Source organism: Filicampus tigris, chromosome 5, assembly GCF_054856515.1.
Source record: "Filicampus tigris isolate MCC_2025a chromosome 5, RoL_Ftig_1.0, whole genome shotgun sequence".
Classification (NCBI taxonomy): domain Eukaryota; kingdom Metazoa; phylum Chordata; class Actinopteri; order Syngnathiformes; family Syngnathidae; genus Filicampus; species Filicampus tigris.
Window position 1 is genome coordinate 3,670,133 of NC_141221.1, and position 18,183 is coordinate 3,688,315.

The 18,183-nt window shown below is 40.2% G+C and overlaps 3 protein-coding genes across 4 annotated transcripts; all 3 read left to right on the forward strand.

The window, feature by feature from the left end:
* The first annotated feature begins 508 nt into the window (after positions 1-508).
* On the forward strand, positions 509-8,297 carry rbm19 (RNA binding motif protein 19). 2 transcript variants are annotated; one of them, XM_086030953.1, is made up of 24 exons: positions 509-665; positions 749-931; positions 1,013-1,126; positions 1,246-1,281; positions 1,783-1,999; positions 2,147-2,409; positions 2,488-2,547; positions 2,648-2,726; positions 2,846-2,917; positions 3,024-3,230; positions 3,331-3,461; positions 3,605-3,732; positions 3,818-3,914; positions 4,032-4,142; positions 4,610-4,810; positions 4,902-4,971; positions 5,068-5,216; positions 5,297-5,357; positions 5,600-5,679; positions 5,788-5,843; positions 6,317-6,433; positions 6,561-6,666; positions 6,799-6,919; positions 7,000-8,297. In XM_086030953.1, exons 1-24 carry the CDS (start codon positions 630-632, stop codon positions 7,080-7,082), a joined length of 2,778 nt encoding a protein of 925 aa, XP_085887079.1. In that variant the 5' UTR covers positions 509-629; the 3' UTR covers positions 7,083-8,297. The 2 variants fall into 2 exon arrangements, with proteins under 2 accessions (XP_085887079.1, XP_085887080.1); XM_086030954.1 differs by having other exon boundaries at positions 5,071-5,216.
* Positions 8,298-10,367: 2,070 nt separating this feature from the next.
* plbd2 (phospholipase B domain containing 2) lies at positions 10,368-14,515 on the forward strand. Its single transcript, XM_086030955.1, has 12 exons — positions 10,368-10,628; positions 10,725-10,818; positions 10,914-11,072; positions 11,741-11,841; positions 11,923-12,137; positions 12,317-12,411; positions 12,853-13,013; positions 13,139-13,234; positions 13,314-13,385; positions 13,470-13,622; positions 13,707-13,869; positions 13,960-14,515. The coding sequence occupies exons 1-12, from the start codon at positions 10,426-10,428 to the stop codon at positions 14,128-14,130; spliced, it is 1,683 nt and encodes a 560-aa protein (XP_085887081.1). The 5' UTR covers positions 10,368-10,425; the 3' UTR covers positions 14,131-14,515.
* A 351-nt stretch (positions 14,516-14,866) lies between these two features.
* Positions 14,867-17,947, forward strand: LOC147146930 (transmembrane protein 248). Its single transcript, XM_086030988.1, has 7 exons — positions 14,867-15,019; positions 15,442-15,618; positions 16,618-16,882; positions 16,964-17,057; positions 17,143-17,284; positions 17,364-17,504; positions 17,598-17,947. Exons 2-7 carry the CDS (start codon positions 15,460-15,462, stop codon positions 17,616-17,618), a joined length of 822 nt encoding a protein of 273 aa, XP_085887114.1. The 5' UTR covers positions 14,867-15,019; positions 15,442-15,459; the 3' UTR covers positions 17,619-17,947.
* The last annotated feature ends 236 nt before the right edge of the window (positions 17,948-18,183 follow it).

Genomic DNA, 18,183 nt, shown 5'->3' on the forward strand with positions numbered 1-18,183 from the left:
ATAGGCTGTTGCTGCTGAGTGTTTAAAGATTTCAGTGTCTTGATGTGTCTACAAAATGAAGAGAGCTTTATTGTTAGTGTATTTTTTATTCTGGTGTAATTTCTTAGAATATCACACGAATGGTTCGCTTTTATTTATTTTTTCTAAAAAATGCACCATTCACTTGTCATCTTTTCAAAATAAATATATATTTTTCAAAAAAATGTTTTTTTTTTGGTACCGAAAATATATTTAACCGAAGTTTCCAAGAAACCGAACCGAACCGAAATGTGATTTTGCGTACCGTTAAACTCCTACTATTGAGTGTTTGGATAAACACTAATGATTGTTCATGAATAAATTAACCAAAACTTGCCTGAAAGGCAGAACATCCTGTTTAACGGGGATTTATTCTAAGGCGCTTCATGTTTGTGTATTAAGTATAAGTATTTTTATTTTTTAGTAAGTACAGTATTTCAAATACACGCTCAACTCCAGTAGGTGGCGGTCTGTGCAACGTAAAGGCAAATAAAGTGACGAAGAAGAAGCTCACTTCAACATGGCGACCTAGGACGTTGTCCATGCTCGTTTGTTGACAAATGTAAAAAATCAAAGTTTTTGCTTCATTTGAGAATTTACAGACCCGAAACATGTCGAGGCTCATCGTTAAAAACCTCCCAAATGGGGTGAGTAATAAACCTGGGTGAAAAAAAAGACAGCTAAACATTACGTACGGTCATCAGTCAACTTGAACTTAACTTGTGCTCAGATGAAGGAGGAGAGGTTCCGAGGGATGTTCGCGGCCTTTGGGACCGTGACTGACTGCACCCTCAAGTTCACTAAGGACGGAAAGTTCCGCAAATTTGGCTTTGTCGGGTTCAAAAGCGAGGAAGACGCGAATACAGCGTTGAAGCATTTTAACAGGAGCTTTGTGGATACTTCAAAAGTAACGGTATGTTCTTGTGAGCCTGTTGTCAGCTTCACCAGCGATGTTTCCATTGCCACTGTTGTGTGATCGTGTGCTCCATTGCAGGTGGAGATGTGTAAGGCATTTGGTGACCCCACTAAAGCAAAAGCCTGGAGCAAACACAGTCAGAGCTCTGAACCAGACAAACCAGCCACACAAACACAAGCTACTAATAAAATGGTGGGCAATTCATTACATCCATCCATAGAAACACTAATAGAAGGAAAAGTAGAATTGTTGCTTTGAAAAATTACATTCTAGGCTGTATTGTATTGTTTTGTAATTATATATGTTCTTAGGAGAAGGGGAAAAAGACAACCAGTGCACTGAAAAATGTGAGTTGCTTTCAACACATGTATGTGTGTGTGTATATATTATATATATATATGGGGGTGTTAACTCATCTGCTAAATTCTACTAATTATCAATTCACTGGCCACATCATTAGGTGCACCAGCACAATCAGTTAGATCCAGTACAAGTGATAAATTAAATAACCAAAATGCCTCTCATCACTATACATTGCAGTTATACACCAATCCGAGCTGCAACATTAATTCTACACATATTTATGTGTAATGAATACCCCCCTGGTGATCATCTAAACCGTGTTATCTTAGTTATGAAGGCACATGTTTTATTTACCGCTTTTGTATTGGATCTGACTGCTCACCTGTTATCCTGGTGAGGATAAGTGGTGTAGAAAATTAATGTTGTAATGACTCAAGATAAATGAATTTCAAGCAAGTCAAGTGACGGTATTGGAATTCTCCTAAACCACAGCAAAATCACTTCATCTTTATTTACAAACCTAACCTGTATATCGTGTGCATCAGCTCGAGGAGGATGAGGAGTTCAAAGAGTTCCTCTCAGTGCATCAGAATCGATGCCAAGTGCCGACATGGGTCAATGATACAGTGCAGCAAGCGGTCAATAACGACACCGCCAAGGCAAAGCTCAACAAGCCGGCTGCTGATGATTACCTCAACTTTGACTCTGACCAGTCGGACAATGAATATGAGGAAGAAGAGGAGGAGGACAGTGAAGGTGACCGTAAGTGAAATGAGTAGTAATATCGCACATCTCAAATCTTATCAACAGATTTCCTCCACTGTCTCCATATTTGTGGACTACTTTGTAAAGTAATTCATGTAGCCAACAAAAGGCAATGTGGTAAAGTAGCGGTGATGTGTTTTACAGCCACCACCACAAAAGAAGCTCTAAAGTCCAGCTTGTCCGATATGGAGTATCTGCGCTCGAAGGTGGTGCAAACTGAGGATGCCATGGATGAAAGCAACGAGAAGGATGACAAAGTAGAGGTGGATGAAGAGGAAGAGGATTGTGGACCTGCACAGCTCAACGACAGCGCTTACGAGAGCGGAGATCACACCGTGAAGATGAAGACCTCTGTTTCCTCTCAGAACAAGAAGCAGGAAAAAGGCAAGAAAAATGCAAGGCAAGAGGTGACTAATCGGTCCAATTTACACTTCAATAAATGACCTTATTTGTTTCATTGTCAGTTTACCCTAATTTTCTTCCAGATGGAACCAACAACAGAGTTCACGGTTAAACTAAGAGGAGTCCCATTCAATGTTAAAGAGGTGAATTGACTTTTGTTGTGAAGGTTCATGTTTGGGGGGGGAATACAATATGGCATTGTGAAATTCATCATACCGTGATGTTGTCTGATTATGAAAATAGCATCAAATTAGGGAATTCATGACGCCACAGAAGCCTGCTGCCATCAGAATTGGAAGAAATGAAAGTGGCAACAGAACAGGTATTATATGGAAAGCATATTTTTTCTTTCCTCTACACACTGTTTAACGTACTTGTTTTGTGGTCTACGGGTCTAAAAATGCACAAATCTCAGCATAAAGGTCTTGTGTGTGTTTTAAGGCTATGTGTATGTAGATCTTCACTCTGCAGAAGAGGTTGAAAAGGCCTTGAAGAAGAATAAAGACTACATAGGTGAGAGCTTTATCTCATGGTGTGAAATAATGAGAGCCTTTCTTATGTGATATGTTTCTTGTGTGTAAGAATTTTGTTTTTTTTTTATGCTTCTGCGTGCCTTCAGGGGGGCGCTATATTGAGGTATTCCGTGTTGAGGCATCTGCATGGAACAGGAGTGACCAAAGAGACAAAGCAACTGACAGGAACTTCACCAGGAAACTGAAAGAGGACGAGGAAGAAGAGGATGTTGCCGAATCAGGACGGCTCTTTGTCCGAAACCTCCCTTACACCTGCACAGAAGACGAAATCCAAGAAGTGTTTTCTAAACACGGCGAGTTAAATTGATACGTTAAACAGATACAGACTACATTCCAATTGAAGCTTGCCGTGGCAAAAGTAATAATGCTCATTTGCATTTTGCGTTATTGTAGGTGCTTTAGCCGAGGTGCTCTTCCCCATTGACAGTCTAACAAAGCAATCTAAAGGTTTTGCTTTCATAACGTACATGATTCCAGAGAATGCTGTGGCGGCTTTGGCCAAGCTGGACGGGCACATATTTCAGGTATGTTTGACATGACGCTGCAGGATCTTGCGTTGTCGCAAACGTCGGGCTGCTCTTTACGGGAAGGTCAAAATATATATATATATATATATATATATATATATATATATATATATATATATATATATATTTTTTTTTTTCAGGGCCGGATGCTTCACCTGCTCCCGTCCACAGTAAAGAAGGAAAAAAGTGAATCTTCAGAAGCGGGCGTTCCCGGCTCCTCGTCTTATAAACGTCAAAAGGATGCAAAAAACAAAGCTTCTAGTTCCAGGTAAGTACATTCCTATTAAAGCTCTTGTGTTGTTTTGTATTGCTATCCTTTGATTGAATTTTTATTTTTTTTAATTTTGTTTTAGTTCACACAACTGGAATACACTCTTTCTTGGCACAAGTGCAGTGGCCGATACCATTGCAGAAAAATACAACACCACAAAAAGCAAAGTCTTGGACCATGTAACTTCATCCTGTTTTTCCACAATAATCCTCCACCATACTAGACGCCGAAACCTAAATTGCGCTTAACTTATTCATTTTTTTCTTTTATTTCCCTTTTTGTCACTGTCTCTACAGGAGACAAAGGGAAGTGTTGCAGTGCGAATGGCTCTAGGAGAGACGCAGATTGTCCAAGAGACGCGCCAGTTTCTACTAGAGAGTGGTGTGAGTTTGGATTCCTTTAGTCAGGTATGATTTGACTGAAGCACCCGCTAATCTGTGGTCACCTTTCTTTCTAAATTAATTTCAAGAATATGTTCCCAGCATGCCCACTAGTTGAAACACGGCATTCTGATAAATGTTGCGTTTGTGTCACAACTGTTAATCCACTCGTTTTTAGCCATCTCTGGGGTTGGCCATTTTGTCTTCTGTCGACCTAAAATGACATCACAAGTGCTCACAACGGCCAATCAAGGCTGACCTTTTTTCTGAATCTGAATCTGGTCCTTGTGAGCAGTTGTGATGTCATTTTCAGTCGACAGAAGACAAAATGGCCGCCCCCAGAGATGGCTAAAAACGAGTGGATTAACACAAACGCAACATTTATCAGAATGCCCTGTTTCAACTAGTGGGTTTGCATAGAAGATATTCTTTGAAAAAAAAATAAAAAATGTTTGCGTTGACTTTCATCTTAAGTTGCTTTGCCTGCTGTGTAGGCAGCTGCAGAGAGGAGCACAACTGTGATCTTGGTAAAGAACCTCCCAGCTGGAGTGACCGTGTCGGAGCTGGAGGAGCTCTTCTCCCCTCACGGCTCTTTGGGGCGAGTGCTGCTGCCGCCCTCCGGCCTCACCGCCATCATCGAGTTCCTAGAGCCCACTGAAGCGAAGCGAGCTTTTACTAGACTGGCCTACAGCAAGGTGAATTTAGCCACTTTTTCTCTCTGTGTGTGTGTAGCATGTGGAGAAGACTGAAACGTACTTGGTTTGTGGGTTTGTCTCTGTGCCGCAGTTCCATCATGTCCCGCTGTATTTGGAATGGGCGCCCGTGGGAGTGTTTGTTGCAGCCAAACCAACGCCAGGTATGGTACCATACTCACTCGCTCATAAAGACCCCTTACTATTGCTATTTTTAAAATGAACAATAAATGGTATGGATCGTCTTAACCAATCGAAAGCAGAGGGTGTGGATGAGGTGAAGAAGCAACAGGAGGAAGAAAAAGATGATGATGATGATGAAGAGGAGGAGGAGGAAGACTCTGTTCCAGGTTCCACACTTTTTATCAAGAATCTCAATTTCAGCACAACCGAGGAAACACTCCAGGAGGTACACTTTTTTAACTCTGAATGATGGAGAAAATAATGTCCGTGTTGTCTAATTGCTGCTTATTTGCCCTTTTCCGACAGACTTTCGCCAAATGTGGCAAGGTGAAGTCATGCACAATCTCTAAGAAAAAGGACAAAACAGGTATTTATGACCAAAGTGGTACAAAACACGTTTAAGTAGTCATACACAGAACCATTTCATGCATGCAGAAAGGAGATAACTGATTTGTTTAGGCATTTCAGTTTCTGGGAATTGGATTGAAGGCTCTAAATTGTCCCTAGGCTGTGATAGGCCCCAGCATGCCCCAACCCTCGTGGGGATGGATGTTTGGATGGATGGATGTTTTAAAGTAATGCTTTTTTTTTTTTTTCTTTTACTTGTAGGCAAAATGCTGTCAATGGGCTATGGTTTTGTTCAGTACCATACCACTGAGTCAGCACAGAAAGCCTTGCGCCAACTCCAGGTATTTGGATTTGTTTCCTTGCAGTTGCTGTTTAAAACTGGCTATCGCCTCTTCTGTAGGTCACATGACTCTTTTTTTTTTTTTTTTTTTCTTTCGCTCTCCCGCCAGCTCTGCAATGTTGATGAACACAGCTTAGAGCTGAAGATTTCAGAGAGAGCTACAAGGTAAAAAATATAAAGTGCCCCAATGTGAGGACCCGGGAACTGATTTTGACGCCTATTGTATGGAGCTCCCGTACAGTGGACACAATCTTGATGTCGACAAATTAGATGTTGCCCTTCTGTTGAATAAAAAAACCCACAATGGTCACTGAAATAACAGCCGAGATAGGCTCCAGCATGTGCTGCTTGATGTCAGAAAGCTTGGTCTCACCCGCAGGTCATGGAGCTTCCAATAGGTGAAAGACTTCAAATACACAGCTAAAAAAACAGTTTTGCTGCTGTATGAGTCAGAAACGTTAGTTTGGAAAAATAGTTTGGGACCACTGCTATGAAGTGTACTAAATGGCATTTTGTCAACCTAATCTACCATCCTGCTTAACTTTTGTTAATATTCTTTCTTTGTGTTTATTTTACAATTATTGTGCCCACCATTGACTATTAATCAGAATGAATGCTGTTGTCTTGCGGTTTCGCAGGACTGCCGAAGTGTCACGCAAGAAAAAGCAGGTGCAGAAGAAGCAAACGGGATCAAAGATCCTTGTGCGAAATGTCCCCTTCCAAGCCAGTGTCAAGGAAATTCGAGAACTCTTCTGGTAGCAGCCACATACACACACACACACACACACACACACACACACACACACACACAGTTCCTGTATATGACTCACTTTGTAAATGGGCAGTGCATTGATCCGCTCATTCTTGTGTTGGCTGTTTCAGTACATTTGGAGAGCTGAAGACAGTCCGTCTTCCAAAGAAAGCAGCAGGTACAGGGAATCATAGAGGTTTTGGCTTCATTGACTTTGTCACCAAGCAGGATGCCAAGGTTTGGGCAAACACACACACACACACACACACACACACACACTGCATTTGTGTTTAAAAACCTCCTCTCTCATGGTTACCGGTTGAAATGACCATACAGTGTGAATAACGATATACTCGTCTTTATATCCAGAAAGCATTTGCTGCCTTGTGCCATAGCACCCATCTTTACGGGCGACGCCTTGTGCTGGAATGGGCTGATACGGAGGAAACAGTGGAGACACTGAGACGGAAAACAGCGGAACATTTCCACGGTAAATTATTTGGATTAGTGGTTAACGGGCTTGTCACGGGGATCATTCGTATAACGCTTCTCGTTTATTTTCAATTTTAGTGGTCAGCAAAAAGCAACGAAAGGCAGAGGTGCTGGGGGGAATTCTGGGAAGGATGGAAACTCCAGCTGACACGGAGGACTGAAACTGATGCTGTTGCCTTTTTTGAAGCCCAAAACAATTCAGGGCTTGAGAGATCAGTTGTCACTATCTGAAGTTTGCGAATTTGATTCCTAGCTACCTTACTGTCTGTCGAGGTATTGTTGGGCAAGATAAGCCAGTCGATCTGGATGTTGTGTGATTAAGGCATTTGAATCTATTACAGTACATGCCACCATCATTAATAAAGTACAGTAAAAGCCTTCTGTACCTACAGGTGTTAAAGAGTAAGTCAACCCAAACATTTTTTCCCAGAATATGTGCTATGCAGGCCCACTAGCTGAAACAAGGCAATACGATTAATATGAAATAGAATTAAGCAAGCAAAATCCACCCGTTTTTAGCCATCTCAGTGGGCGGCCATTTTGTTACTTCTGTTGCCTGAAAATGACATCACACTCAGGGCTCAGATAACGATAACACCCACAGAGATGGCTAAAAACGGGTGGATTTTGTTGCTTCACTCATATTCCACAAACACAATATTGATCAGAATAGTGGACTAGTGAACCTGCATAGAACATATTCTTGAGAAAAATATGTTAAGGTTGACTTGCGCTTTAAGAACTACAAATTGAACAATATTGATGTCGTATGAGAATCTACACAAAACATTGAAATATGTTTTATTTAAAGAAAAATGTTTTGTTTTTTTCATAATAGAGATATGTTTTGCACAGCTAGGCATCGCCTAACCGTCACGAAGTTCCCGTCTGCATATTTAGCCAACCCACCTGGTCCCAGACCGTCCCTCGTCGGTGACAGCCAATCGGCGTCGAGAACTTGATGTACACGTCACACGCAGGCGCCAAGCAGACATGCTGCCATATAAAGAAAAAATATCAAATAAAAGTGGTGATCGGTGAAATAAAAACAAAATGGGGCACATGTCACTGCATCTGTGGAACCTAAAGTTATACGTTTTTTTTGGCTGCGTGTCAGGAGTGGGCAGCTGCGTGTTACGTGGTGCTAGAAAAGTCCGTTCTCGACGCCGTTTGGCTGACTCGGACCGACTGGGACCACGTGGCTGGCTAAATATGCAGACGGGAACGTTGTGACGGTTAGGCAATGCCCAGCTCTGATGTTTTGTATAGAATGTTTTAAATGCTGTTTTACTTTCTTTTTTTTTTTATATAAACATATGTGGTCCTGTGTGCTGTTGTGTCGAATGTGCAAATTGAGATTATACTGTTATTTGAAATCCTTTTTATGTTTCTTTTACCACTAATGTGAAAATGCTTAAATAGTTAAAGACGATTCATTGAACTGGTTGACCCGTAGCTCACAGGAGAGATGGGCACTTTACCCTATTTTGCCGGTCTATCCACCATCTGAGACCTGGGCACCCTTCCATCATCGTCCATCCGTCCTTATTCATATAAATAATTGTCCCCCTAACCCTTTGAAACCTTAAACGCTCCTTTGAAAGCCTGACTGATTAGGGAGTGCAATTGTCTATGTGGCTGAGAGGGTCGTAACCATGAATTAGGAGATGGAGGTTTTTGGTTCAATTCCTATGCTGGGACAATCTCAGAAATGAAGCGTTTGACTCACTTTTATAGCCACTGTTAAAAAAATGGGCACACTGCCTGGAAGCAAAAGACATGTATTGGACATCAGTATTATACCAGGGGAGAAGTGTAAGGCAGGGATGTCCTCTCTGTTTATATTTTTCTTGTGGTGGCACAGATATTCTGTTTATACTAAATATTGTGATCTTGAGAGCAACTCTACTATTGCTGGGGAAGAGGAGGGGAGATGTTTTGTGAATCGCGCTTCCCTATTTAAAAAGCTGAACATAGATTGAACATGTGGTTAATAAGAGAACTGTCACAGAAGAGAGCGTACTCCTGTCAACCGAAGGAGTCTCCAGAATTATTTATGTAGCTTTCTCCCTGGCTTTGGACAATCACACACTGAGTCAAACGTACAACAGACCTAATGTTGTTTAACTTCTTGTCGAAGGAAAAAAAAAAAGCCCCAATACAAATGAGAAAATCGGTTGTAATGAATGCCTGTAGGGATTGGACTTCTCGGACGAGCTCCTCTTTAAATAATGTAGTTAAGGTAAATTGGTTGAAATATGTTCTTAAAAATATCTCGTCGTTTTCCCTAAATTTGTAAATAGGTGGTCTTACTCATGTGTAATTACCAGATTAACAAGATACCTGTAAAACTATCTGACTTTCACAAACAAGCTCTAGCTTTCATGGAAAAACATTTACTAACACGGTTTCTGTCCTCATAAATATTCATATTGTATTTGGAACAATGGTGACGTTTTACATAACATAACGTAACAGATCATGTCTAAGAAATGTTTTATTCATTTTTATTACTGCCGACGGTCGAATAATGACCAGTGAAGAATTTGTTTACGAAATCAATCGTTCTGTCTCTGATAGAGAATCCCATCAAGTTCCAAATTAAGACAATTCCTATTACTTTTCCAATGCTGTGTAACAAATACTTTTCAATTGCCCTCTGTGGCATGCGGTCAACCCACAGGACACAGCGTGTAGCGAAATCTGCCATTATTTCCAGCAGTGACAATTGCTCTGAGATGCAAGGGAGCAGTCGTCTAAAAGCCCCGCCCCCGAGAGAACAAAAAGGGGTGAAATATGTACTGCTGTCTGTACATGTTACTGACTAAATATGCGCTAGAATACAATACCTTTATCTTTTGAATCATTGATAGGTAACTGACACGACTTCCTTGGCATTGCTCGCAGCACCACAACACACAACACAGTCGGGCGCTGACTGAGAGCGACCACAGTGGGTTGTTCCCCTAGTTCCACTGCACGAAACTCAGTCATTGGATAAATGCTGGGCTTTGTCCCGCCCATTTTTCCGACGGGGGCCGTGGGCGGGCCGGACAAGGGGTGACACCCCACCCCTCCCCCGCATGATGATTGGATGATCTGTCTGAGACTGAGCTAAGCGTGCCCTCATTTGAATGAGCAGCAGCCACCACTAATTTACAGTCTCTAAGTCACATAGAAAATTGAATTCCAAAACATAAAAACAATGATGGTGTGTGAACAAATCTGTATCCCGTAATATTGTTAGTTGTTTGTTTATTTGGTCGCGTACTTACTTTTGTTTCATTTTTGTTACACTGAATTGTGTTGTCTTCGTTTGTATTTTTTATTTTGTATCTATCTTCTTTGTTTTCCTTCTATGCTCCGTTACGATGTACTCAGCCTGGTTTTGTCTGTATACATGTATTTATTATTATTATAATTATTATATATATATATATAAAAGAAAGGTCGGCTGTGATCATGTGATGATTCCCTCATATCATGTGACTCATTCTTGACAACATGGCCAGCCGCGCGGTGATGTCTTTATTGTGTAGGTTTATCCTTGTTTCTACAGTTAGTTGCGTTTTACTCGGTAACTTTGTTGAAGCCGAAGTACAAACGGTGGTTATTGACAAAATCACGGGGCAGTTGTCTCTCCTGGAGGGTTATAGAGAAGACTTTGTGGCTTGGGCTAACTTCACCGACGACATTCAAACTTCAGGGTAGGTCGATAACAAGGATTGAAAACATGTTTATTTTAACCGAATGACATAATTCGTTCTGCATTCACTGAGTCGAATGTCTTCACATCACATCAGCTGGGCTTTCTTGGAGGTGACCACTAGCCGCCAATACAATGACAGCGTCCAGGCGTATGCTGCTGGAGCCGTGGAAGCTGCAGTCACATCTCAGGTCAGCCTGTAAAAACACTAGACTACCCTTGCCTGGTTGCACTGGGCCTTCCAATATATTATGTTTTATTTGCTCATGAGTATTTCTGTGTTTAGCTTATCTACAAGCACTGGATGAACACTCTCATGGGTTACTGTGGACCCTTCTCGAGAGATTCTGGTTACTGTGATCGCCTTAAGACTTTCATCACTATCAACCTGCAGTGGATTCAGGAGCAAATTGAGAAGGAGCCAAATTCACCGTACTGGCACCAGGTACGTTGGATGTCTTCAATGTGAATAAATGCAACGTCCTGTTGTGTTGCGGGGCAAGATGAAAGGTGTTAAAGTAAGAATACCTTTTACAATTTGCTGTGGTCGAGAAACCTGCTCAGCTGTGTTTGAGACAGTGGCATTCCCATTTCTCACAAGAATAGTCAGTTATTTAAAACCTTCATCTTGTCCTATGGACCCCATTCCTGCGAGGCTTTTTAAAGATATGTGGACAAGTATTGGCTCTAATGTCTGAAATATTGTGAATAGCAGCTTTGCCACAGGAGTTGTGCCTTCGTTTTGTAAGCATGCTGTAATTGAGCCACTTCTTCAAGGTAAATATAGTAAAACTACATTTAGCTCTGTGCACAAATGGAGTGAAGTCAGTCCAGATAGTAAATGCTTTTAAATCCAGGTTAAAACCATTGCCTTTTTCCCATATATTTGATTAAAATCCTCTAAACAAATTTAGAACATGTTATTTTCAATTTTCTTTTAATAATTTTTGTAAGATGCTTTTGTTTTCTCTGCTTTGCTTCTGAATGTTGTGATCGTCTGTGTTTGTAAATGATTTGATTTTTTTTTTTTAGTTGCCTTGTATATGAAATGCGCTATATAATTAAAGCTGCCTTGCCCTGTCTTTGAAATTATTGTTTTATTTTGCATGACAGGTTCGCCTGGCTCTTCTTCAACTCAAAGGTCTGGAGGACAGTTACAATGAACAACTGTCATTTCCTTCTGGCCAAATATCCTTTAACCCATTTGGTTTCATGTAAGTAGATGTGATTTTCATAAAACACGACAAACTAAATGGCCACCAAATGAAATTGCCCGGACTTGTTTTGTCAACCAGACTCTTCCAAATGGGCGGTGATCTGGAGGACTTGGAATCAGCTCTGAATAAATCCAGTCTTACTCGACCACTAGGATCCGGCTCTTGCTCTGCTCTCATTAAGCTGCTGCCAAACAATAAGGATCTACTGGTGTCACATGACACCTGGGGCACCTACCAATCAATGTTGCGCATCATGAAGAAATACTCCTTTGCCTTCAAAGTTTCCCCCTTAGGTATTGGCATGACTCTTATGCTGTTTTATACTGTATTAAGTGTTTTCATACAGTATTTAGAAAAGTCACTCATGTTTTTAAGGTCGACAAGCCAACATTCCAATGTTAAATGTTGTTTGTGATGATCATATCTTTAAAGTTAACAGGAGCACTATAATGTTTATTAATTTTGTCCCCAGACAATCTCATACTCCCAGGACGGATCCAGGCATTTTCCTCCTACCCTGGATCTATTTTTTCTGGAGACGACTTTTATATCCTCAGTAGTGGCTTGGTAAGAGCGTCCATTAGCGGGTATGATGCAATGTTTACTCTATTGCACAATAATGATTTAAAGGGGAAGTCAAAAATCTTTATATTTTTCAAGTGACAACCAATAACAGCTCAGCTTGCAAACATCTCATGACCAAACTCATAAAACAGATGAGCCGTGATTGGTCTTTTCCTGAGTCCTGAGCAACTGTGATGTCATTTTCAGTAGACGGCAAGTGGCAAAGCGGCTGCCACCTGAGATGGACTACAAACGGATTGGATTTTGCTGCTTAATTCCTATTCCACAAATGCAATATTAATCAAAATGCTGTGTTTAGACAAGTGGGGCCACATAGAACATATTATCGGAAAGACATTTTTGCCTTGACGTCCCTTTAAAAAAAAAAAAGTTTAGCCAAAAATAGAACACTGATTGAATTGCTTATTCATCATGTGGCTGCAGGTTACCCTGGAAACCACCATTGGAAACAGCAACCCAGCTTTGTGGAAGTTTGTTCAACCCACAGGCACAGTGATGGAATGGCTCAGGAATATTGTGGCTAATCGTCTGGCAGTGACTGCTAAAGCCTGGGCAGAGGTATTCAGCAAGTACAACAGTGGCACGTAAGCATTACTCAGCTCCTCAAATGCTCAAATTGTGAATTTCAAAAAATACGCCAGTCATGCTTCTCAAGTAAAGAATAAAATAAAGATGATCATTTTCAATTTGGACTATGCTTGCTTTTTAGGTACAACAATCAGTGGATGATTGTGGACTATAATAACTTCACTCCAGGCATGACCAACATCATAGAAGATCTGTTTGTCGTGTTGGAGCAGATTCCGTATGTCTATTAAACTTGTATTTTATGTGGTTGTTTTGTTTTGTTCCAAATGGGCTATTCCTCTCCGTTAACATTACAGGGGACAAATCGTTTTTACGGATAAAACAGAAGAATTACTTCAGAAAGGATACTGGGCAAGTTACAACATACCGTAAGTATTGATCCACAATATTTACAGTGTGAGAGCTTCCCATGTTTGCAACTTAAATTATTTTTTGACCTTATGTGATGTAAGGTACTATGAGGACATATTCAATGCAAGCGGCTGCAATGAGCTGGTGAAAAAGTTTGGCTCGTGGTTCTCCCTGGACCAGAATCCCCGGGCTCAGATATTCAAGAGAGACCAGAAAGCTGTTACAGACGTTACCTCCATGATGCGCCTCATGAGGTCTGGACAATGAGACAAACTACATTTTTTGAAATGTAAATGCATCGTAATTTTTCTCACACTTTCACATTTTTGTCTGTTTAGATATAATAACTTCAAAGAAGACCCCTTGTCACGTTGCCAAGACTGCAATCCACCTGAGAATGGCGAGAACGCCATCTCAGCTCGCTCAGACCTAAATCCGGCAAACGGAACTTATCCATTTGGAGCCTTACGACAAAGGTCCCATGGAGGAATAGATATGAAGGTATTTGTCTTTTTTCGTATTCTATGAAGCCATTCATAGGCCTTGTCTGAAACACACTGATGCACAATGTCACAATATCTGTTTGTGCAGTTGACCTCCTATGGAATGTTTCGACGGTATGAGATGCTAGCCGTAAGTGGGCCGACTTGGGACCAGCTACCCCGCTTCCAATGGAGCGTTTCTCCATACAAAGACCTGTTGCACATGGGTCAACCTGATATTTGGGCATTTAAGCCTGTTAAAGTCACCTGGACACCTTGAATTCAATGATGCATTACACAAACATGTTGGGCTGGAAGAGCAGTGAAGGTTTCGACAAAGGGAAATAATACTAAATGTAATATAAATGGTTTCTCAGATTTCTCAGTATATTGATTATATTCTGGATCTTATGGGTCTTTTGCACTATTTGCTCAATAAAAGCACACAAGGGAGATTTGAATGTGAGGGAATATAATGAACAACTCATTTAGAGCCTGTACTGTTGTAAAATCAATTATTTGCATTGATTTATATCTGGCCATGTTTGAATTGTTTATTTCTTTACAGTAAATGAATGTGTAAATCAATATTGTTTGTAATCGTAATATGCTGCTTACATTTTTTTGAAAACCATTTTCTAAATAAACTAATCATTGCTTTGTGACTTGAGATTATATTATATTTCACAATCATTCTAAATCACTAATCATTCTAAAAGATGTTCAGAACAGGAAATATACACTTCAAATTAACATATCAAAGTTTTTACTGGAAGTGCATTTTTTCAGAGGCTAATTGTATACACCCTGCACTCAACAAAGTGCTCTACTTGTCCCCCTTCCGGAATCTTAAGAGATAAACTTGAAATAATTCCTTAATAATTTACAATTTAATTATCGGAAATTATTACTGTATATGGACCAATGTGTACTGACAGCGCCCTCGAAAACAAGTGACGTCACCACTAGATTACCATCGCTCACGTGGTTCTAGTCGCCAAACCAGTTTACAGCCGTAAACCGGTAAAGTGTCGTAAAGAAAACACTCGTGTTGTCTTTGCCAACCCCGCACCTGAACTCAGTGGACTGCTTGTGTAATTTGTGGATTTTGAAGAACTGTATTTTGCAAAATGTAATTCCGTGATGAGCGCAGCCTGCTCAATTTGAAGGTATGGCATTTACATGTATCTACGTACGGCAATCGGAGTTGATAGAGTAATGCAGAAGTTATAGACATATGTACTATATGGAAACCAGTTCAAGGTGATAACCTGCCACCTGCCAGAGGACAGCTGGGATATGATAACGTTACCGTTGTGAGGATAAACACTTCGGATAATGGATGGACTCTATAGATAGACATATATCTATAACTAGATGGATCAATGTACTGTACATCTATATATAGATATACATCTATCTGCCTGCATTATCATGTATTCCATCAGGATACACGCTATTTGCTCGTTTGCTGTGTTTTTGACTAATCGTAAACACTACTAACCTTAACCGAGAAATGAACATATGATATGGTCACTCATATTTAACTAGACATTAATGACGTTTGTTTCACATGTTTGCTTCATTTCAGGTTTAATTGTGTTCAAAGATGGCATGTTGGCAGCCTCTTTGCAATTTAAGAGATTACGTGTCCCAGAACCCGCCGTCTGTGACCTTTTTCCTGTGTCTCCTCACACTGGCTACTTCGTTTATCTGCCTCAGTTCTTATAGCAATAATCACACTCTACCCAATCCTGACACAGTAAAGGTAAGGACTGCTTTATTTAACTTGCGTTTGGAGGAGAATGGGACATAAAGTGCAAATTGGAATCAGCATGACTCAGTGGCAAGCGTGCACTTGACTTCATTCAAGATCATTTCAATTTATTGAGTTAAAGTACTGAAAAAAATGTTGTTGTACTGGATTGTTTTTCTGTGTTCCACAATTACAGTCCTTGTGTAGTTGGACATTCTGAAGCAAAGACTTTTAAATGAAGATTGGTACGGAATGGAAGTTGATGGAAAAGTGCTAGTTCCCTCCCTGAGCACTGGCGAGGTTCCTTTGAGCAAGGCACTTACTCGCTGTGCGGGAGCACGTGTGAACTATACTGGAGAAATTCATCGAACAGGACAAAACCATACAGTTTCCACACCAGTGTTGTCAAACCGTTTTACACAAAGTAGTGTACCACCTAAAAAAAATATTTTATCCCCAAATACCACCATCATATCCAGCATTAAAATTGTGTGTGTGTGTGTGTGTGTGTGTGTGTGTGTGTGGGGGGGTGTGTGTGTATAATGAACATGTACAGTACATGTAAATATGCCAAAATTAGCCAACACCACTTTCCATCTGCAGTCCCTGGCAGGTTAGAAGAAGTAACATTACAATAACAATAAAGGAAAAGACAGAAAGAGACAAAAAAATCAACACATAAAAGAACTTGACAATTGACATGTCAATGACTAACAAAAAATTATGATGTTATAATTAACATAGAACAGTGCAAAGAAGTATACAGTACTTTCCTAACAAAAAATATTGTTCTGGTCAATACTTATTATAAATATAATGATAATTTAATAAATAATTATTTTTTAAAAGTGTTTGAAAAGTTGTTTTAAAAAAGTGTCTATGGCTACTGTTCTAAAACTTGACAGCAGAACAGAGATAACGTACTGCATGAACTTGAACGAACCGGCACTGTATTTAGGCTCCCACAGTTACAGTATCATAAATTATGCCAAATGCTGTTTTGTCTCTTAGGATTGGAACCATCTACTCTCCACGTTAGCACACTTCCATCTGTGTGTTAAAACCAACTGGAGTTCAGATGAGCCTGTGTCTCCTGGCCCATCTCCACTTCGAGAACAGAAAAGAAGTAGAGACACTTCACTCGACTTGACGCCACAGCCCTCACATGTCACTAGTTTACATCTCAAGGTCCCTCTGACTGTCACAACCAGCCACGGCCTTCCAAAAGATGTTGCCCTATTCACAACCTTGACAGCCAGTCAGTTGTATCTTGGGGGTTGGTATTGCATTTGAGCACTTTACTTTGTGGTAAACAAGAATGTATTGTTAATTTTGCGCCATTGTTTTTTTTCTTTAGGCAATGAGATTGTGAATGTAGACATCCGTTGGGAAAATGATACCTATACCTGCCTCACTTTAAGAGCTTCAATTGCTCTCTTCCCTATGAGCCGGTGAGTATGGCTGCACTAGTGTGTATTTTGAGCCTACGAGTATGAAGATGACGCAAATTATTGTTAAAATTATGTTTTTATGTAGACTTCCCCCAGGGTGTCCTGCATCCGGCAATATCCATTCACCTGTCCATGTGGAGGCAATTGACCAGCCACCGCCAGCATCACAAGCCTGCTATGGTCTTCTCTTTACGAATGACCCTACTCTCACTAACATGTTAACAAAGGTAACACATGGATGAAACATAAATAATGTTCTCTGCCAAATAACACATCAACTTGCAGTTTGTTTTCTTCATCTCCTAGGAGGAGCAGTGGGTGGCGGTGCGACATCTGATGGAAGTCAGTATGTGTCTTATAGGAGTTTGTTTAATACTTTGTTTAGCTGCTAGCCTGTCACATTCAAAGATGCGCAACTACCACAGGAAGGAGCTGGACCTGCAACATGTAAAAAACATTTCTTCTATTACTGTACAGTTGTGAAGCATGCCTAACTTGATTTTGATTCTTAACGCCATTATTGTTGTTTGTTTGTTGCAGGAACCTTTGGTTGACACTTGAACAGTTTTGTCGACTGAATGTTAAAGGATTCAGTCCAAGGCAATGAGACAAACTATCCTTCCGGTGGGATCCTAATGAAAACATTTTTGTGATATGTACTTTTCAACCAGTTTTCTGTTTACTGTTAGCCAGTGTCTCAGGTGTAAATGTCTGCCAGATTTAAAGTACAGTAAAGCTGTAAAAAAATTAAAAAACATTCTGTTTCTTCTGTTGCTGTTTAATTGTACTTAATGCTTACCGGATGTACAGTTATTCAGTTATTTTTAATCAGCTATTCTGAGTATGATTATATACTGTATCTGTACAATAAATGGCAAACAAGGCTGTTATTACAAGTCATTTCATTGTAGGTCATGAATTAATGAATGACTTATAACCACAAACATATCTTTACTTTTATTATGTGCCAATACCATTTTTGAAATATATTGATATATATTTTCTTTTAATGGTTTCCTTTCGAAATACATTTCAGTTTCTAAAATAATAATAATGTTCACAAGTTGTTTAGTTGAACTTGAAATGCTACGGAAATGAATTAAGTGGCTCATTTGTATGTCAATTT